The sequence below is a fragment of the Abramis brama genome (genome assembly GCF_963993115.1).
Source record: "Abramis brama genome assembly, chromosome: 1".
NCBI classification, from domain to species: domain Eukaryota; kingdom Metazoa; phylum Chordata; class Actinopteri; order Cypriniformes; family Leuciscidae; genus Abramis; species Abramis brama.
Window position 1 is genome coordinate 50,679,850 of NC_139963.1, and position 22,294 is coordinate 50,702,143.

At 38.8% G+C, this 22,294-nt stretch overlaps 2 protein-coding genes across 5 annotated transcripts in view; one reads left to right on the forward strand and one right to left on the reverse strand.

The window, feature by feature from the left end:
- The window catches only part of LOC311087331 (uncharacterized protein), a 34,005-nt gene extending 11,711 nt beyond the window's left edge, over window positions 1–22,294 (forward strand). The window contains exons 2-5 of one of the 4 annotated variants that reach the window (XM_084120664.1): window positions 2,070–2,361; window positions 8,923–9,037; window positions 9,213–10,272; window positions 11,237–14,249. In XM_084120664.1, coding sequence (XP_083976790.1) covers window positions 9,218–10,272; window positions 11,237–11,321 — 1,140 coding nt within the window. In that variant the 5' untranslated portion in view covers window positions 2,070–2,361; window positions 8,923–9,037; window positions 9,213–9,217 and the 3' untranslated portion in view covers window positions 11,322–14,249. Of the gene's footprint in view, window positions 1–2,069; window positions 2,362–8,922; window positions 9,038–9,212; window positions 10,273–11,236; window positions 14,250–20,767 lie in introns of those variants that run through there. The other 3 variants (XM_084120665.1, XM_084120666.1, XM_084120663.1) reach the window with 3 other exon arrangements.
- On the reverse strand, window positions 4,032–8,926 carry LOC311087297 (uncharacterized protein). Its single transcript, XM_084120604.1, has 2 exons — window positions 7,433–8,926; window positions 4,032–7,197 (listed from the first exon to the last, which is right to left on the reverse strand). The coding sequence occupies exons 1-2, from the start codon at window positions 7,531–7,533 to the stop codon at window positions 5,730–5,732; spliced, it is 1,569 nt and encodes a 522-aa protein (XP_083976730.1). The 5' UTR covers window positions 7,534–8,926; the 3' UTR covers window positions 4,032–5,729.

Below are 22,294 nucleotides of genomic sequence, written 5' to 3' on the forward strand. Positions count from 1 at the left end.
AAAATACGGGCATGGTAAACTCCTGTGTAATTTGATATTCTCCCAGTCGATTATTTGGTCGATACGGTCTGGCTCGACCAAAATTCTGATTGGTCAATTTTTTTTACATAGTACTATTTTCGGAAATCATAGGCTATGATATTGCGCAGGTGCACATGATGCAACGCTGTCAGAGCCGACAGCCGACAGACTCGTGTGTCAGACTCATTTCAGTGCAAATTAATTACGTCAAAAACGATTTAATACTGCAAATACCCTACTAGTTTTTTATGTTTATTTATAATTCATTTAGGCAGACAACAAGGCTACCAAGTATTGCGCACAGTGCGCAGCTAATTAATTTAACGTTTTTTTTTTCTAACGTCATTTTTTGTCGACTTTAGTCGATTTTTAGTCGAAAACTTCAGGACTTCAGTCGACCAAGATTTTCTTTGGTTGAGTACAGCCCTAGAGAGGAGTGACACATGCTCTCTTTGGCTCATTTAAAGACCACTCTGCTTGAATCTGGCTCAGTTGCAGAGGTTTGACTGTGCAAGCTGGAAGGCCAGCTGATTAGCTGAATGGTGAAGTTGTGATGAAGTGTTGGGTTGGCTGGGACCATGAGCAGCTCTGTCTTCGCAAGGTTTAGTTGAAGGTGGTGGTCCTTCATCCAGCCAGAAATGTGTGTCAGGCAGGCTGAGATACGATCGGCTACCGTCGGATCGTCAGGCTGGAATGAGAGGTAGAGTTGTGTGTCATCAGCGTAGCAGTGACAGGAAAAGCCATGTTTCTGAATCACAGATCCTAGTGATGTCATGTAGATGGAGAAGAGAAGCGGTCCCAGCACTGAGCCCTGAGGCACTCCAGTAGCTAGATGTTGGGTCTTAGACACCACACCCCTCCACGACACCCTAAAGGACCTACCTGAGAGGTAAGCCTTGAATCATTGGAGTGCGGTTCCCGAGATGCCCTTCATCTTTAGGATTGATAGGAGGATCTGGTGGTTAACTGTGTCAAAAGCAGCAGAAGTAAAATCTTTTGCATTCCCTCGCAAAACATCTGCGCTCCCTCTCAAAACTTTTACGCACCTTCGCAAAGAAATCTGCGTTCCCTCGCAAAACCTATTGTGAGCTTGGACAAACACGTCCTGTTTAATGTCCCGCTGGCAGTGTTTCAGAGATCCGTACGTTAACAATGCCCGGTTCATGGAGTTCAGTAAAGTTGGCAATATATTCACAGATCTGAACATCCCGGATCAATAACTCTTGAGCTAAACTTTGTTCAAACACAAATGCCAGCTATTTCCAAATTATCTCTATTAGCAGGCAGTGGAGAGACACGTCCTGAGGGAAAGTCTGCAAAGTGCAAAACCCAACCAAAAAAGTGTTACTACAAAAAAGTTTATTAATTAACTTCAATGTTAAACACTGTAGTGTGACCAAATTCAGTTTACACATCAATGATGTCCTACTGGTCATACCACAACACTTAGTATAAAATGTGCTTTGCATATTATGTATTATACTATGACTATACTATGTCTTTGTAACACACCAAATTCAGTTTACACATCACTGCTCTAATGCTGGTCATACAACACCTACGGCTGCCTATTTCATGCTGGGATGGAAATGCTCAAACTTTGAGGTGTAGGCTATATTGTATGTTCGAGACTGGACTCTGGATTTGCTTGGCTAATTTTATACATTTATTTTTTTGATACCCTACGATAACCTTTTATCATATATCCTGACTCTGTTTCTAACTCAAAAACTCATAATAAAGTCAGTTGATGATCCCTAATGGCTTGTTGAATGAGTGTTGATAGTCTGAGGCTCATCAATATTAACAGATCTGCTGAAAACACTTTTTATTTCATGATCATTATGCTGATGTCTTCAGATCTCCTGTAAATTGACACTTAAAGCTCATTTCATTGGTGTCAACAGACTTAGGGTATTTGTTGCTTACTAGCCTGTTTATGCTTTCTACTATTTTTCTTACTATTATATTTGGAAGAATTTAAATTATAATATTCTGATATCTATGAGCAAAAAAAAAAAAAAAACTTTGTTATTTATATATTTTAGATTTTGGCAGATCAGCTCCTCCCACAGCAGTCACATCATCAGTGAAGCCCCTCCCACTGTAATTCATCATCAGTGAAGCTCCTCCCACAGCAATCACATCATCAGTGAAGCCCCTCCCACTGTAATTCTCCAATAAATGCTGGAATATTCCCATCAATCTACAAGTGAAGACGAGCAGCAAAGCATCAGGAAGAGCTGAAATCTGTAAAGTTTATTAAAGAGGACAGTGAGAACATGAGTGATCCAGAACCCTGCAGAATGAAACACACTGAAGATCCTGAAGAACAAAGAGGTTGGTGTTTATTCTTCATTCATTCACGATGCTGAAGAACATTCATGTTAGAAAGATTCAAGCACTTCGTCAGTTTTAGATAAACAATTCAACTGTGAAATGGTTCCTAAAGTTTCAGTTTTTTTTTAAACATGATCATTAAAGGAAAGGTTTCATCTTTGTTGTTAACAACAGGTCAAACTAAATTTAAATGTTTTATTTCATATTTATTTTATATATGCTTTACAATTTGTAACAATCTTACCTGAATTTTGACCTGAATTTTGTGTGTATTTTTACTAACATGTATAACAAACAATAATCATTCCAAAATGTACAAATTTACAATCTACTCCGCTTTACTGCAAACATTTGTGTTCTGAAATTCACTTGATCTTGTGTTTCTTGTGTCCCACATGTATGTGAACTCAATGGAAGGAGTAGTTTAGAGTGAACGACCCATAACACCTTTTAGTAGTTTTTAACATAATAATTATGTATCAATCTAAAAGTTAGTGTCAAAATACGGTAGTATTGTATATTTTAAAGTTCATATCATGTTAGATAATTGTGTCATTGATCAAAAATATTTAATAGTTCACTACAGAAACATGGGATTTGTGCCTATAATGTTAAAAAATAATAACTGGAAGATCAGAGTACCTCATTCATGGAAAGATTCAGGGATGTTTAATTAATTTGTAAAAAGTCTTAAAGGGATAGTTCACTTTGAAATTAATTTTTGATATGTTTTAGCTTACCTCAAGGGCATCCAAGATGTAGGTGTCTTTGTTTCCGCAGTAGTTTCAATTTTGATATTTTTAGGTCAAACCGTTCTTGTCTGTCAGTCATATAATGCAGGTCGATGGTCACTGTCTCAAAACACAAGCACAGAGTCCAAATTAAAACAATTCCCCATCGTCCAAATGAAACAATTCCCCATCATAAGTACACATTGATGGCCTAAGACACGAAACGAGCGATTTGTGTGAGAAAACGAACAGTATTGGGTCATTGACGGATAAGACTTTTTAATAGGCCAATTTTAAAATACCAAAAATATGGATATGTTTGGCCATTTTCTAAACATTTGGAATGTAGTGTACACATGCCTTTATAAAGAAAAGTAAAAAAATGGACATTTTAGTGTTTTTACACTTAAGTTAATAATACATAGCCTTAAAAAAGTCATCTGGGGCGACCGTAATATATCTCAAAATTCACATTTTTATGTATCATTAAGACTAGTTGAACTCATATCAGTAAGTAGATAAACTGATGAAGAAAGATAAACTTTAGTGCCCTTTCATTTTATGAAAACCATTATTTCACAAGTTTATTCTATAATATCAGAGTCTCCCTCATAATCCAGTTACAATACTGATTTTTACTTTAAAAGCAAAAAAACTGAATTAGCATTTATACAGATATTACACATTCAACAATAGCATACCACTGATTAATATTTGAGGCTAAACTGATGGATATTTGGTTATGAATTTATTCATTTATTCATTCATTTGTTGGTTACCCCACATGACATATGGTCGCCCCAAATGATAAGAAAACCACAGGTATAAAAATTTCAGTTAAAATGTACACAAAAGAGTTCAAGACGAAAGAAAACTTAACTCTTTTTATTCAAATAACATTTCAACATTTAAATATAACAAATCAGAAGGACATTAACATTTAAAATTATATAATTTTTATTGCAACACACATTAAATGCTTCAAGAACTTAAGAAGCTGAGTAAAGAATCTCTTTTTTGGAACCTTTTTGATTCATTGGACATGGATGAACACTACTTGCATCTCAATTAACCTTTCAACATTCAAATATCACAAATAATAAGTTTCTTTTTCTGGACCCATTTAGCCACATAAGGCAGTGATGAACACGACTTGCATTTATCTAAGCTGAGGTATTTCTGAACTTCACCCAATCTTGGAGAGTCAGCTTTGAGAAGCGTGATGTTGCTGGCTCAGGCTCTGAGATCACAGCATGCACATCTTTTCTGTAGTAGAAAATTAAATCTACAGTTTGTGGCCACATGAAGAGGTTTTTGTCACCAGATTGTAGCATACAATTGACCTGCACTTCTTCTCCCACAACCTCAAGCACTTGGCCAACATAAGGCTTTTCATCATAAATGACAATAACAAACTTGCCACAAAGATCTAGATTTTCTTGTTCCCTAGGTGGTTGAGGAGGAGAGCTTGGGGGATTCTCAGTGTTGCACACAGTGCGTCTCACTCTCAGGTCTACTGTTACGGGCTTGTAACAAGGGCATGGACTCCTCTCTGTTTTCCTACAGAAGCATGACACAGTCCTGTGAGTGATCTGTGAAGGCTGGGTAGACCAAACCTGGTGTATTTTAAAGGTACCCTTCACAGCCTCCAAGTTGTCAGGAATTAGCTCATCACACTTTTCAATGCTTTCTCTGTTTACCCAATAGTGTGTGATGCTTGAGCCTAATCTTGTGGTCAGCATCTCATAGAGTTGCTGTGGTGTCTGAAGTTCACCACCTCTTTAGACAAAGCGATCTGCTTCTCTTTTTATTGCCCCACCAATCCCATCTGGGGCCCCTTTCCCATGAGACTTTTCTGAATAATTCCAGGTCACCTTAGTGAACCCAGAAAGGAAAAGGACAGTACTGAGGAGGTAGAAGTTGTTTTTATTCCGGTACTGTGTAACCGGCCCATCACTCTGAATGTGGAGGGTTGTGATCTGTGGGAAGGTTTCACGAAGCTCTCCTAAGATGGTGTTACGACCTGTGTTAGTTTGTTTTCTATTGCTTTGTGTTCCTTTTCTCCCTCTTGTTTTCTCTAATCCAAAACAGGTTCTTCAATCATGGGATGTAAGCAGCCATTGGTTGCCTAGTCGGGGCGGGGTCTTTAAAAGGACGCTGCTGACACTCATCGAGGAGCTCATTCTTGGTTCGTCGCACGTGGGTTGAGAGCTCCGGAATCCCTCCTCCGGCCGATGATCAAATTGTGTTTTAGAGACTTTATTTTCGTTCAAGTGAACGTGCATCTTGTGTAAAACTCTGAATCGTTCTCCTATGAGTGAACGTGCATCTTGTGAAAACCTCTGACGCGTTCTCCTATGTTTAAACCATCTTAACAGTGTGGAGCGTAGGGGTGTCCTGCCTTGTTTATTTTGAAATTGTTTGATCTTTGTTTTTTGGGTAGGGAGTTAGGTAAGATAAATGTATTTTCTTTTGGCATTTGATTAGGTTATTAATTTTCCCCTCTTTTCTTTTTATATTCGTTTTGTTTGTTATTTTGGCCTTTTGGACACCCTGAAGATTTGCTCTTTATTTCACTTGTTATTCTTTAATAAATTTATTACTTTTTGCTTCAATTTTGTGCATTTGTTTTTTTGATTATCGACCGGAGGGATGCGTGCTGGGATTCCATTTCCACAACCCAACTAAGTATTTATTACGCCTCTTTAGTGTTTTATATTCCCCTAGAGGCGGGGCGTAATAGATGGGCTCTAGATGTGCCCACACCGCCCGCTCGTCATGGCGCAGGCTGTCAGAGAGTGTTGCATAGGACTTTGTTCCATGCACAGTGTACAGGACTGCTGTGTGGATAGTCGCTTGCTGTCTGCTACCTCCAAAGTGAAATGCCTGAACCTCTGTGTTCAGCTTACATGCATAATTCTCTGAGAAGTCAACATGCAGAACAGCTTCACACCCTGTGATGTTTTGTTTAAGGTAGCGGAACTGCTCTGCCTGGTGCAGCCAGTTAAACTGATGTATCGCCAAGGACTCTAACTTCTGAGAGAAAAGCTCCATCAAGTCCTTGATGGTTCCACTATAGATCTGTTTCACCATGTTGCCAAACATTCTCTCTCCATTTGTGGAAGTTACCCTCTTCCACTGCTCCCAGGTGACTTCTGAGCTGCTCTCTGTCTCAGGGAATTCTACCTCCTCAAAGCAGCACTTGGCACAAACACGGTCCATACAGTCCTTATTTTTTGGATCACACACTATCATAACCAGCAGCTCAGAAATGCTTTTTGTTTTCAACAGCCCTCTGCTGTAGAGCTTGTTGGCCAGCAGGTGGACATTTTCGTGGTCCATGCATGCACATGTGTCCCGATCCTTGGCTTTTGGCTCAGTGACATAGAAGGGGCGTCTTCTAGCAAACTGCCTGTAAGATAGGTGGAGGCTCTTCTTCATTTCACTATTGTACAGCCCATGGAGCTCTGTGAGTGGCTTTGTGAGAATTCTTCGCTGTTCTTTTATTTTGTTTTTTGTGATGGTATCTTTTTTCCCTGGTAAAAGTCGACTATTCTCATCTCTAGTCAGAAAACTAACAACAGCCAGCTTTCTCTCTTTTGCCAGTTTCTTCCCCCCTTTTGGCTTGAGCCTCTCACTGTGGCTTAACCGTTCTTTTGCTCTCGTCTCACCTTTTCTGGCCCTTTCCTTTTCTTTTCTCATCTTTGCAAGTTGTTTCCTCAGATTTATGTTTAGCTTTCTTAATTCATGCTTCTCAGCCTGCAGTCGTTTACAACGTTTCTCAGCTTTCTTTTCTCTGTCTTTTCTCTCTGGTGTGGAGGACATCTGTGGATGGAAATCCTCATTTTGAGGTGGATCATCCACCACCACACACCCCCCAGGACTCTCTTGCTGCCCCTCCACTCCTTCTACACCTGCTGGATCTGGCAGAGTGTTCTCTATGGATTGAGGTGTCAGGTCCAACATTGCCTTCTCCATCTTTATTCTCTCCCTGTATCCTCTGGATGCAGCCTTCCACTTGTTTCTCAGATTATTCCTCTCCCTCTCTGATAACTCATCTGACTTCACATTTGGATTCTTCCCCTCATGCTTTCTTTTTTGGTAGCTGAAACAATAGTGTACAGAGTTGTTCATCAACAACAAGATAAACATTCTACACCTGTGCTCTTTCCTTCTTATCCTGAACCTACTCTCTTTAGAGAACAGCTGTTTCGGTGACCAATGTTTAATAGCTCATTGTAGCATACAGTCTAAACTGTTTATTTGATCTACCCTGGTCTCCTACTTTCTGTAGCTCTAGTGACTCTAGCTCACTGCTACAGAAGCTCTTTTTTCTTTACCTCTCTCTTTTCCTTGCAAGATACTCTGCTCTTGCTGCAGGGTCGGAGTTGACTTTCTGTCTATAACGAGCAGTCTTCTCTTTGCTTGTTAATCGTGCCATCTAGGAAATAGGTAAAATAGGTTAAAACTTGTTTTAAATGACTAATACATGTATAGTCACATAAATAGAATGTCATTGTGTAGTTTTTTATTTATTTATTTATTTATTTTTTTACATTTTTCCTGTAGGATTGTACTACAACAAAAAATAAATGTTTATCCCTATAAAAGGAATGGAAAATGGCTGAATTTAAAAAAAAGATAAAATATACAAATAATTATGCTTAAACAATTAACTCTACAAATTTACAAAATTAAAACTACAAATATAGGACATATATCTATCATTTAAAACACTCAGCAGTGGTCGCCCCACATGATACTCGGTCGCCCCATATGATGTTTTCAAGTTCACTCAAGTATAACAGGCTAACAGTTAGCCTCAGAAACCAAACTAGCTTCTTCTAGTGACAAAGCACTATCAAATTTATCATCAAAATATAGATTTGTGGGAAAAAAATGATAATTCACAGTTTTGGGGTGGTCGCCCCACATGATGACCAAAAGTGACTACGACATTACAGCAGTTAAAAAACAGCTTTTTCTTACTATAAGAGAGAGACTGATTTACCTTACAGTTGTTTCCAGGGGGTCTTCACTTGTGTCTGGCTGATGCAATATCCCATCCTTGAGATGTTTTTCAAAATAAAGGTCCCAAAATTGTGGTTTGTTGATGGTCGCCCCGGATGATATGGATAGAATCAACTTAATTCGGACAACATTCGTTTGTATATCATGATAGAAATATATGTGCAAATGCTTTATAGTTTTGTCAATGGATGTAAAACATGTTTGAAATTATGCCAACTAGGAAAAGGGATATATTTAAGTTGATTTAAACTGTTTTTAAACCAGTTGTCCTAACAAAAGTCAAGGCTGGACGGTCGCCCCATATGATGTTTTGGCACTTCGGATAGCAGAAAAATTATGAAAAACTTAAAAATTTGAAGAAGTTAGAGTGGTTTAGTAGGTGAAGAAGGTATAACAAGTAGATGAGAAATTTGTATGTATTTTTTATTTTTTTCTGCAAAATAAAATTAACCCGGACAGAAAAAGGGGGCGTCACGTCATTGACCCATTTATATCGTTGTTATCTCTTGAAAACAGCACACCGTCCAAATGATCTGACGGCGCGGGCGGGTATATATGTATACACTAGATGTCGCTTGGCTACGGTTTCGTTCCAATGAACTGCAGTAGCCAAGGCGACATCTATGTATCTATACCCGTGCTGTTTTCAAGAGATAACAACGATATAAATACTGTTCGTTTTCTCACACAAACGGCTCGTTTCGTGTCTTAGGCCATCAATGTGTACTTATGATGGGGAATTGTTTCATTTGGACGATGGGGAATTGTTTTAATTTGGACTCTGTGCTTGTGTTTTGAGACAGTGACCACAGACCTGCATTATATGACTGACAGACAAGAACGGTTTGACCTAAAAATATCAAAATTGAAACTACTGCGGAAACAAAGACACCTACATCTTTGATGCCCTTGAGGTAAGCTAAAACATATCAAAAATTAATTTCAAAGTGAACTATCCCTTTAAATTATTATAATATTTTTTAGCAGTTGTCTGTTAAATCTGGGATAATTTTTATCTCCACTCACTCCATATTTCTCTCTTTGAATTATTTTGATTACTTAGAAATTTTTATTTTTCTTTCATGTCAGACCCGATGGAAGAGAGCGATGAGAGTGAAGAACTGAGTGAAGTGAAGGAGGAGAGTGAAGAACTGAGTGAAGTGGAGGAGGAGAGTGAAGAACTGAGTGAAGTGGAGGAGGAACATCATGTCAAACCTGGAGAAAAACCTTTGAGTCGCTCAAAGACTAAAAAGACATTTTTAAAGAAAAGAAGAGCCAAGAAATCTACAACCTGCACTCAGTGTGGAAAGAGTTTTACACGCAAACAAAGTCTTGAGATTCACATGAGAATCCACACTGGAGAGAAGCCGTTCACATGTGATCAATGTGGAAAGAGTTTCACACGCAAACATAGTCTTGAGTGTCACATGAGAGTTCACACTGGAGAGAAGCCGTTCACATGTGATCAGTGTGGAAAGTTATTCGGCCGATCAACAAACCTTGAAAGTCACATGAGAATTCATACAGGAGAGAAGCCATATGTATGCAATCAATGTGGGAATAGTTTCGGTCAATCAGCACACCTTAAAAGTCACATGAGGATCCACACTGGAGAGAAGCCATTCTCATGTGATCAATGCGGGAAAACATTTCTTCAGGCATCAGACCTGAAGGCACACCTGACAGTTCATATGAAGGAGAAGCCACATTCATGTTCTGTGTGTGGAAAGAGTTTTTCACACCGGCAATCTTTACATGCACATCAGAAAACTCATACTGGTGTGAGAGAGTACATGTGCTTTGAGTGTGAGAAGACTTTTATGACAGCGCAATGTTTAAAACAGCACGAGAGGATTCACACTGGAGAAAAACCTTACAAGTGTTCACACTGTGACAAGAGATTCAGTCGATCATCATCTCTGAAAACACATGAGAGGATCCACAGCGGAGAAAAACCTTACAAGTGTTCACACTGTGACAAGAGATTCAGTCAGTCACAACATCTGAAATCACATGAGAGGATCCACACTGGAGAGAAGCCACACACGTGTGATCAGTGTGGAAAGAGTTTCTCTTTTAAAAGTCAGCTGAAGATACACATGAAGATCCATGCAGTGCAGAAACCACATCACCACAGTCTGAGATCACGGTAAGAAGTTCATCTTTATGTGCTGAGAAACAAAAGCTACTTTTCCACCTTCGGGAAAGGTTCCAATTGTGTTTCCACTTGAGCCTGGGACGGCACGGCACAATTACAAACCATTCTCGGCCCTGAACTCTCAGCACACTTGGCTAACCGTGCCGAACCGTGACGGAAGAATGTGTGTACTAGTGCTGGAAAATCTTTCAAATTCTAATGATTCTTTTTAGAGATTTGTTCACTTTCAGTTTGTTCACCAAAATGATTTGTTCATTGATTTGTTCAGTATACATATTACATAAATACGCCCGCAGGTGGTGAAAAATAGTGTCTTATGTCTCAAGTCAACAAACGTATTTACTTCTAACAAAAAAATTATTTGGCTTTATTAAAATGTGTTTCTAATTTACTCATTAAATTAATAAAATAAGTCAAAATAAGTGGTTCAGATGACCAAAGTACGAAGGTTTTGTTGCATAATTAACATTTTAATTGTTTTGGTCAGACATTTACACATTCATAAATCTGGGATTATGTTTAACGTTGAGTTATGTTCCATGTTAAGTATGAATATATAAACAAACGTATGTGCACAGTACATATACCTATAACTCACATGCTAAATGACGACCTACCCGGTACTCTCTCATTCATTTCATTCACAAACAAAATGTACCAATGAGATCTCTCTCTCGCTCAGACTCTAAACAGAGCAGTCTCATTCAGTGATGGGCGTTGTGGTGGCAAACAATTTTCTATTACTTAATAAGAGACAAACATGTAACAATTGTCTTTAAAGATTATTTATTCCCTACCATTTGTCTCCCAATCCGAAAACGTGTTGCAATTGCCATCTAGAATCTGGCCACGGGTGGTGAATACAGGACAATCAGCCATCTTTTTGGAGTAGGCCTCAGCACTGTGTTTAATTGTGTTCAGGAATTCTGCAACACAGTCATCTTCCCGTCCACAGGAGATTTCCTGACGCTGACAAGTTGTTAGAAATGGCCACTTTCTTTAATAACCGTTGGAGAGTTCCAGTGTGTCGGTGCAATTGATGGCAGTCACATTCCAGTATTGCACCAGAGGACTATCCACAAGACTATTTCAGTCGGAAAGGTTGGCATTATATTGTTCTGCAAGCAGTTGTGGATGGCAAACATCTTTTCTGGGATGTTTGTGTTGGCTATCCAGGGACAGTCACATTTGTGGGAGGTCCTAAGTGACGGAGAATTAGTAGGGCAAAACAAAGTGACCATCTCTGGCTGTGATGTTGGACATTTCCTGATAGGTGATCCGGCGCAAGAAGCCATGAAGCCCTTTTCAGACACTGGCAGACTGACCCCTGAACAAAACATCTACAATTACAGGCTGAGCAGTGCACGGTCGCTTGTGGAGATGTCTTTTGGGAGATTAAAAGGACGATGGAGGTGCCTCCTAAAAAGAAATGACTGCAAGCTGGAGCTGAGCAAGAGGATGGCACTGACCCGGTGTGTGCTCCATGGTGATAATTTCACTGAAGAGCACCCAGACAGGACTGTAAACATTGAGCCTCCTGTTCAGACATTACCTGACATTGCTAACGCAGAAGGGGCTGACATCAGAGCTGCATTAATTATGCGTTTAATGGCAGGAATGAGTGATTATTTGAATACACCAATGCCATATTTTTGTAACACTGTCGTTTGTGTTTTGAGGACATCTGAACTGTCATGCATTTATTATATTCTCCTCCATTGAATAAACCCTTGTATCTCTAAAACTATGCATTCTGTGAATAATTTCATTAGAGCATGTCATGTGAGCTTTAGAGAAGGCTGATAACATGCTAATGAAATATTGTATTGCCCTGTAAACCCCTGTTTGACTAATGTCTGGCCAGGAGCTCAATTCTTGCTTTATGGTCCTCAATCAAAGACCCTTTCACACTGCTGCCAACATGAGACATTCTTTTATAAATATTCTTTTGTTTGAATTCAGCCATTATAGCCTTTATTCAGGCATTATGGCTTGGCCATCAACTCCAGGCCCACTATTCACCTATTAGTCTTTATAGAAAACAAACCCCCCAAAAAAGCATATTCTTGGGACTGTATGTGAATTCTTGTTACAAAATAGATTGTGAAATAGATATAGCTCCTGCACGACAGGTGGATTAGAGCTATAATTAGCATCAAGCTACATAACAGTTGAAACGATTAATATTACACTTTTACTCAAAAATCCCTTTAAACCACCAAGTTTTTTTATTAACTTCCAATCACGATCTACAGTAATGTGGCTTTTAGTCATATAATGATGTTGAAATATGTTATATATATAGCACTTTATATGCATATATTTATATTTAATGTACACATTCTTTATTCATATGAAAATACATAAAAATCGTATGAAAATCACACACAAACCGTATACGATATTTGCCTGTTAAGGGGATAAACAAACTTTGCTAAATGTAAAGTGAAATAAATGTAAATAAATAAAATTGTAAATAGTTCATTTAAATAAAATTGTACATTAAAAGAAACAAACAAAAATACTATGGTGATTTAACGGAATGCATAGCTGATATAAAAAAATTGACTCGTAATTTCCTACTACTAAATTCTGAAAAAAACAGAGTTTCTAATTATTGGACAAAAAACTTCCTCACGTAATAACCTAGAATACTGTCTAACACTTGATGGCTGCTCTGTTAAGTCTTCGTCGTCGGTTAGGAACCTGGGTGTGCTCTTTGATACCAATCTTTCATTTGAAAGTCACATGTCTAGTATCTGTAAAACTGCATTTTTCCATCTTAAAAATATATCTAAATAACGTCATATGCTCTCATTGACAAATGCGGAACAATTAGTCCATGCGTTCATGACCTCAATGCTAGATTATTGTAATGCTCTACTGGGTGGTTGCCCTGCACGCTTAATAAACAAACTATAGCTAGTCCAAAACGCAGCAGCTCGAGTTCTTACCAGAACCAGGAAGTATGACCATATTAGCCCGGTTCTGTCGACACTTCACTGGCTCCCTATTAAACATCGCATCAATTTTAAAATATTGCTGATCATTTACAAAGCACTAAATGGTTTAGCTCCGCAGTACTTGAGCGAGCTCTTAACGCATTATACTCCTTCACGTCTATTACGATCTCAACATTCCGGCCAGTTGATAATACCTAGAATATCAAAATCGACTGCTGGCGGTAGATCCTTCTCCTATTTAGCACCAAAACTCTGGAACAGTCTTCCTACCATTGTCCTGGAAGCAGACACACTCTGTCAGTTCAAAGCTAGACTAAAAACACATCTCTTTGACCTATAGCATTCACATAATACATTATAGACTTCTATAATTCAATATTAGGCTGCGTAGATTAGGCCAGCCGATACCGGGAACACTTCCCATGAATCCTGATGTACTCGTTAAATCATAACCGCATTACCGCAGTCCGCCAGATCCAGGCCGTATCCAGATCCGATGAAGGACCTGCGCCTGAACATGACGACTACGCAATGCTGAAGTGTCAACCAGTCACTGAAGTGAGGTGGACTCCGGCCGTATCCAGAATAGATGGTGGATCTGCACGTGGTGCAGTGCCGGCCTTATCGACACGACCAATCTGACTTCTGACCTGTAATGCGGCCTGGATCATAATCATACACTGTTCGCTCGTTGGCAGGAGGAGAACTGGCCCCCGACTGAGCCTGGGTTCTCCCAAGGTTTATTTCTCAATTCTGTCACCTGATGGAGTTTTGGTTCCTTGCCAGTGTTGCCTTGGCTTTTGGCTTGCTTAGTTGGGGACATTTAATATTCAACGATATTATTGATCTGCCTAATTAGGGTGGACGATGCAATTTTCTTCTAGAAACAAACTTTGTTGTATTATTTTCATTTTATCAATGTAAAGCTGCTTTGATACAATCTGTATTGTAAAAAGTGCTATATAAATAAAGGTGACTTGACTTGACTTGATTTATTTGCAATCATTTTTGTGCTTGAGCCTCCATTACAGCCACCATGCGCCCCATGAGTCCAAGCAGAGATTGTGTGTCCGCTCTCATGTCCCGCCGCAAGGCATCATCCATTTCTTTGCTGGAACCTCTCATCTGCCCTTTCCAAATACTGCACCAGCTCCGAAGTGCTGTCTCTCTTCCTTTTTCCTGTGTAAAACAATAATAGCAGATGACAGATCATCAGTGTGTTGTCATATTATTAGTTCAAAATAGCACAAGCCTCCAAGACTTACACAATATAGAGTATTTTCAGCAGCTGTTAAATGGACGGTTGATCAGCATTTTCGAAGGCTTGATCGTGTTTATGGGGTGCAGTCTATGCTTAAAAAAAAAAAAATATTCTGCACCATTGTGTCTCTCCTCCTAAAACGGTCTGATGTGTTACTGGTTATAAGAAGCCTCTCCCTCAGAAATACACAACTTTGGCAACCTTTTTTGATATAGAGAAGGCTTATGACATGCTGTGGAAAGAAGGACTTTTAATTAAGTTGAATAAAATGGAAATAGGAGGTAAAATGTTCAACTGGATCAAAGATTTTTTAAAGGGTAGAACCATAGAAGTCAGGATAGGGTCAGAGTCATCAAGCACATACCCAATAGAAAAGGGCACCCCACAAGGTAGTGTATGCAGTCCAATTCTGTTTAATATAATGATTAATGATGTGTTTGATGGAGTGAACCAAAGGATAAACAGGGCATTATATGCAGATGATGGAGCATTGTGGGTAAAGGGCCGTAATATTGACAATTTACAGCAAAGGATGCAAACAGCAATTAGTCAGGTTGGAAAATGGTCATTTGACTGGGGGTTCCACCTTTCAGTGGAAAAAACGCAATTCATCTGTTTTTCTAAGAAAAGGGTAAAACCCACAATAGATCTTAAGATATATGGACAATCTCTCAAACAGGTTAATGAATTAAGATATCTTGGTGTGTGGTTTGATAGTAAACTTACTTTTAAAAATCATGTTCAGAAAATGGTAGACAAATGTAAGAAAGCAATCAATATTTTAAAGTGTCTTTCAGGGTATAACTGGGGGGCGTCAGGCTCTTCTTTGAAAAGAATATATATTGCATTAATCTGATCAGTGTTTGACTATGGATGTACAGTATACAAAACAGCAGCAAAAACTACATTAGCTGAACTGGACAGGGTGCAGGCCAAAGCTCTCCGGCTGTGTAGTGGAGCCTTCCGAACATCACCTATCCCGGCACTGCAAGTAGAAGTAGGGGAGATGCCTTTAAATCTTAGGAGGCTAAAACTTTCTCTAGCATATTGGGTAAACTTACAAGGGCATGAAATTACACATCCTACAAAACTGGTGTTAGAAGAATGCTGGGAATATGGTCGCATTGTGAACAGTAGTTTTGGATGGAACAGCAATAAAGAGGCAGATGACATGGGAATCAGTACTATACATTGCAGCAAAAATGTCAACTTGAGCACAATTCCACCTTGGTTTTTCTGCTATCCTGTAGTTAATCTAGAAGCTAAAAATATAATCAAGACAGGTTTGTATCAAAATGTACAGCAGTATCTAGAAGTAATGTATGATGACACAGTACAAATATTTACAGATGCATCCAAAGATTCAGCAGGTAAAACGGGGGTGGTAGTATACATTCCTAAATATAAAGTTAGAATACAAAAAAGAACCTCAAACCACCTCTCAATCTTCTCTGCAGAGATGATAGCCATCATAATGGCACTACAGTGGGTAGAAGAAGTGAAGCCATATAAATCTGTTATTTGTTCAGACTCTATGTCCTCCCTAATTAGCATCCAGACTGGGAAATCTGCATGCAGACAGGATCTTTTAGATGAAGTTCATCAGATGATTTTCAGGATAACTCAACAGAAGCTAATATTACGGTTCCAGCGCACACAGGTATTGAGGGCAATGAGAAGGCAGACGAGTTGGCAAAAGAAGCACTTAAAGCAGAACAAGTAGAAGTACAGGTTCCACTCAGCAAATCAGAATTGAAAACAATAATTAAAGATGGTATTCATAAACTCATGGGATAAGGGGGAAAAAGGTAGGCATTTATATAGTATTCAACAGAATGTAACAGTTAAAATGATCAGTTCACTTTCACGACAGGAGGAAACCTGGTTCACCAGGCTAAGGTTAGGACATACAGGACTGAACAGCGGCTTACACACAATAGGGAAACATGAGACAGGAATGTACCCATATTGTACGGAAACAGAAACCGTGAAGCATGTACTTCTGACATGTAGGCAGTACTCTGAAGAGAGAGAAATATTTAAGAGGGTAACAAATAACTTTGAGCAACTTGTTGAGTCTACCGGGAACACAGTCTACAACCAAAGCAGTGATAGAGTTTTTAAAAGAAACACAAGTAGCAAGAAGACTTTAGTTTATTTATTTATTTATTTATTTATTTATTTATTTATTTATTTATTTTATGGAGGTTTGAGCTGAGGTTGAAGCTGGAGGAGCTGAACACGCACCGCTAGCTGAAGCTTGGGCTCTGATCTCCTTTCTCCTTTTTTTAAATTTTAAATTTTATTTTATTTTATTTTATTTTTTTTATGACTTCCCAATGTGATCACCAGAGGTGGGACAAAGTCATTGTTATGCAAGTCACAAGTAAGTCTCAAGTCTTTGCCCTCGAGTCCCAAGTCAAGTCGAGTCAAAGATGAGGCAAGTCCCGAGTCGAGTCAAAAGTCAAAGCCAACAAGTCTCAAGTCGAGTCCAAAGTCCTACCATTTTAGTTTCGAGTCATTTCAAGTCCTCTTACCACAGAAATAAAATGTATACAAATCATGTATGTGTGTAAGATTTGTATTTATTTAAACCTCTTTTTATACAATGACATTAATCAAATACAGTAAAAAACAGAAAATTTAATTTTCACAAAAAATTTCACATTTCACATCTGTTGAACAGAAAGGAAGATATTTAGAAGAATGTCAGTTTGCAATTGTGATGCAATTATTAATAATTGTGATGTAATTTTAGCATCACAATAAGTGTATTGTGATTGTCAAAACATTTTAGTAACTAAACTGGGCCCGGTTTCCCAAAGCGTTCTTATCTCTAAGTAGTTCTTAACCTATTCCTTAACCTCTCTCTTAACCTTATGGGACGGTTCCCGAAACGTTCGTACGCTAAGTATATCTTTTGTAAGTCACACTTTCGTAAGGTTGGTCTGGACCACTCTTAGCTTTACCTTATCACTGTTGCAGGTCTATATGAATATAATTCTGAAGTTTTAATACACCCAGACAGTATTAAATTAGGCTAATTCAAGTGTTTTCATGCAAAGAATAAAATTGTCATTACACTGATTGTTGTTAGATTTTTAATTATATTATTATACAATATTATTAATTTAATTAAAACGCTCTTTTAAAGGCCAGTGAAAGCATAGGCTACTGTCAGTTAAGTCCTATTCGGACGCTAATATTGTTTCTCATGGAGAAACTAATATTAATTAGTTAATATTGCTCGCCCGGTATTTTAAACATTTACAGGGGTAAGTCGGTGATTTTAGTGCCGTCCGAATCCATAATATCAGTGTTTTTCTCACCCAACCCGCGTAAAAATCCCTGGCCAAATTAGTACCTTCTGTTTTTTGACAAACAGGTCGTGTGGTAATTTAATTGCCGTCTGAATCCACATCTCTGAGTTTACAAGAGATTCAAAATTCACTGTTTAAATCCTTTTTGATCACTGCCGAGCACCGTACGCAAGATGTAAACTTTTATTACTGAAATGCTGGAAAGTATTTACAAGAACAATATTTCATCGCAGCTCCACCTCAGCGAACAAAAACGGGAAAGAGAAGAAGGCGTAAAGCACGTAAGAAGGTATATCTTAAGCAGCTTCCTAAGGTATGGTTCGTGGAACACACTTAGGAACATAAACACCTTTGGTAAGATATATCTTTCGAGCTCTCTTAGCGTGCTAAGAGTGAGCGTTATCGGGAAACCGGGCCCTGAATTTTATTAGGTTTAGTGACAACATGTTACAATGTTTACATGGTTCAATTTCTGGTAAGCTACGCTTTTTTATTATTTCAGTTCAATTCAATTATTGTGATTTGATTTAATATTGACTCAATTGGATAAATATTAGGTAGGCTACACAAGATAGGCATTCATTTTTCTCAAGAAAAAAACAACTCACCTAATGCTGTAAACATAGAGAGCCCTATCAGCTGGCAGTATTATTTAAGGTTAAAAATAACACAATTTAAATATAATGCGTTATTTTTTTATTATAATAACAATTTTATTTAATGATATAAGTAAAAATATAATAAACATGCAATATAGTACACATATTTAGCAAAATACTCTCTATAGCTCTTTTTTTTTTCTAGCCAACTAACCTGCTATAGCCTATATTATGGTCATTAAATGGCTTTCCTGAGGTAAATGTTATGTGACATAATTGTTCTCCAGCTGTTTTATTGACCCCTTTGATTGATTGGTCGATATTATGTATGAGGAATATACATTTCGGTAAGTTGTACTGTATCTTTCAACAGTGTTCATTCGTGTTTAACGTTATTTACTAACCAGCTAGAGATGATCGGTTCATGTGCCGCTAGGGATCTGTCGCGTCACATTTTACAAGCGCCAAAACGGCATTTATTGTCTGAATTTCGTAATAAAAGCGACAGAATCTGAGAGCAGAGATTTTTTTTTTATATCATAAGTAACCTGCTATGTCTAGTCTGTCGGTCTCCGTGTCCTCTTTGCTTCACGGTTTTTCTGTGCGTGAGAAAATGAATGTGTGGCGTGACAGCGTGTAAAAAGTGTCAATTGCGTGTGTCTCACGGTGAATGCGTGAGAGTTGGCAGCTATGTTTAGTAAATATGTAGCAGCTAGTAAGTTACAGTACATCCGATAAGGTGCTTAGCATTCGTTCAAAACTTACCTGAAGCAACTTCAGGTGTCGAACAAAGTTGTAATCTTCGACCCGCATGTTTTGCAAATTGCAACTCGTTTTTTGTCGACTACCTCGTAATTTTTATAGCCAAACAAAACTATCTTCGGTATCATTTTGCCAACTGGCGCGTTGTTGCTTGTTGCGCTTCATTGGTTGTCTTGCAATGTGCCTGCTTAGATGCTGTCGAATCAAAACAACGTGGGACTACAGTGATTGGATGTCGTGCAGGCAGCGCGCGTGCTCTCTGCATGCATACAGGTGGTGCACATTTTTTTCACAGATGCAGATAAACTGAGCGGCGCGGCCGTGTGAAAATTTTTTCCCCAGTTTTCATGGGAAGTAGCAAGTCTTCTCGAGTCAAAAGGCGCAAGTCCAAGTGAAGTCACGAGTCATTGATGTTAAAGTCCAAGTCGAGTTGCAAGTCTTTGTACATTTTGTCGAGTCGAGTCTGAAGTCATCAAATTCATGACTCGAGTCTGACTCGAGTCCAAGTCACATGACTCGAGTCCACACCTCTGGTGATCACACCTCAATCCTGTAGATGGCGGTAATGCACAAAGATTGCAAGCTGCCAATAAAATTCACTGAAGAAGAAGAAGAAGAAGAAATACACAACGGGCTCTGATTGGTCAGCTTGGCCCAGTGTGTTGTGATTCGCTAACCGCCTAGTTCCTAGTGATGTGACATATGAACCGAGGCGTCGGAGCGTGTGTCGAGAAAAAATGGGCGTGCCAGATGAAGCCGCGATTCGAGGCTTGTATTGTTTAAGTGAAAATCACGTGACTGATGACAAACGAGGCCTCGGTTTGTGTGGATACGTCATCGGTTCGGTCTGAGTGTCGCTTCCGGATAAAAGGGGTTCGAAACTCGCGCCTCTTTGTGGGTGTTGTCAGGAGTTGTAGAATCAGTTGTAGTAGAATCAGAGAGTCAGAGAGTTAGAGTCAGAGAGTTAGAGAGTTGTGTCATCGTCGTTATTGTGTCATATATGTGTTAGGGTTATATATTATTACATTATATCAGGTTAGATTAGTTATAGTATATTGTTATTGTTAATTATAGTATATTATAGTATAGTATAGTAGGCTATAGTATAGTATATAGTATAGTATATATTAATTACATAAGATTATTTGGATTGCTTTGGATTTTTGGACCTGGACTGGACTGCTTTTTGATTTGGATTGCCCTTTTGGATTTGTTTGCTTTTTTGACCTTTTTCCTTGTAATGGAGCCAGCAAGAAAGAGGAAAACCTCCCCAGTCTGGGAGTTTTTTGAAATGGTTGGTCAGAATAAGGTATATGTATTATTATTATAAAACCAAATTCTGTCTTGATATTAAAATTATCCTCACTATATAACTGTATTATATTTCATGTCTATTAATTTATGTTTCAAGGTGAAATGCTTGCTGTGCCTGAAGGAGCTGACATACAGCAATAACACCTCCTCCATGCTCAGGCATTATCGATACTAGTTTATGTCTTTGTTGTGTGAATGTTCACATTAGTGTTTAGTACTGTGAACCATTGTTAATGGTTTTTTTTTTCTTTGTACCTTTATTATTAGGTGACCTTTGGCATCTACTGGATAGCACGGTTCATCACAGCAGAAGGAGCTCAAGTGCAACAGCAGATGCTACTGTAGAAGTGGATCGATATTTAACAGAAGTGAATCTCACAAGATCTGAGGATCCACTACTATATTGGGCTCAACACAAGCTGATGTATCCTCATTTATATCAGCTGGCACTGGCGTTTTTATGTTCCCCTGCATCCTCTGTTCCATGTGAAAGGATCTTTTCCAAGGCTGGAGAGGTTTTGTCCAAGAAGAGGAATCGTCTAAACCCCAACACACTTGAAAAGATTATGTTCCTCAATAAAAATCATTTGTAATTCTTCCTTCACCCACCTCAAACTGCAGTGTTGCAGTTTGCTCCTCTATATCCCCAGTCCCATAAGCACAACACTGCACTAAAACTAGTAACAGTTCAACGCACAAAACCCCCCAGAAACAATTATTCATCTTTCCCACCCCACACTTTTATGTTGGTTTGCTTTATTACACTCCCTCCACCATAAGCACTGCACTCAACACAATCTCACTTTTGTTGTTCATACTGTCACTATCCAAACAATTTATGAATAATTAATGAACTGTGTGTGACAGTTGTCTCTGCACAAGTAAATTCAGACAGAGAAAAAAACATATTTTATTTTATACTCAGGCAAAAATGTCTGCTCAGGTATTTTTATTATTGCAAATGAAAGGTTACAGACATTAACAGACATTAACAGTGAGAAGAAAATAAAAAAATACATAAAACGGGATGGGGGGGGCTGGGGGTTACTGGTTCAGAATGAATTAATTTGTCTGCTATTTCTTTGCACAGTAGCTAGGTGTCACTAGTGAGCAATGCTGAATGAAGCTTCGAGTAATGAACCTTTGGCTGAAGCAATGGACTGCGAGGTCTCAGTGGTTCAGAAAGCCTCATTTTGCCATCACTACTAGTTCCATTCTCTGCTAGTTCACGCTGTCCGGAAACGTCACGTCCGTTACCAGTTGCATGTGCTCCGGTGTAATGTAAACACCATAGCCAGTAAAAGAAATGGACACAGCGACCCCATTGGATTCAACGGAGACAAAGTGAAGCCAATTAGAAACTTTTACTTCCTGGGGGTCCAGCGTACTGCGCAGACTCAAACTGAGCTCGACGACGTAGATGTGACGTGAGCAAACCGTCTGTCTTCCAGTGGCTGTGCCAAGATCAATCTGAATCATTACCTTCCGAAACTCACAGAGACGGAGAGCGTGAGTAGGAGGGGTCCATGATCTTGGAGCAGGAGAAACTTTTTGTATGTGTTCTGATTAATTACTTTTTCATTTTGCCTCAACGTCCTCCCGATTGCCCGCGAGCTTCTCCTCCTGTCCATACGGTAATTTCCTACTGTGCGACAGAGAGTCGCGTGGCTGTGACGCAATCGTTAGCCTACTTTTACAAAAACTGCTTCTACAGGGCCATAACGTAAGCTACAAGGTAATGGAGCCTTTTATACATTTTCGTGTTTCTTTAGAAATAAATAATGGACAAATGGA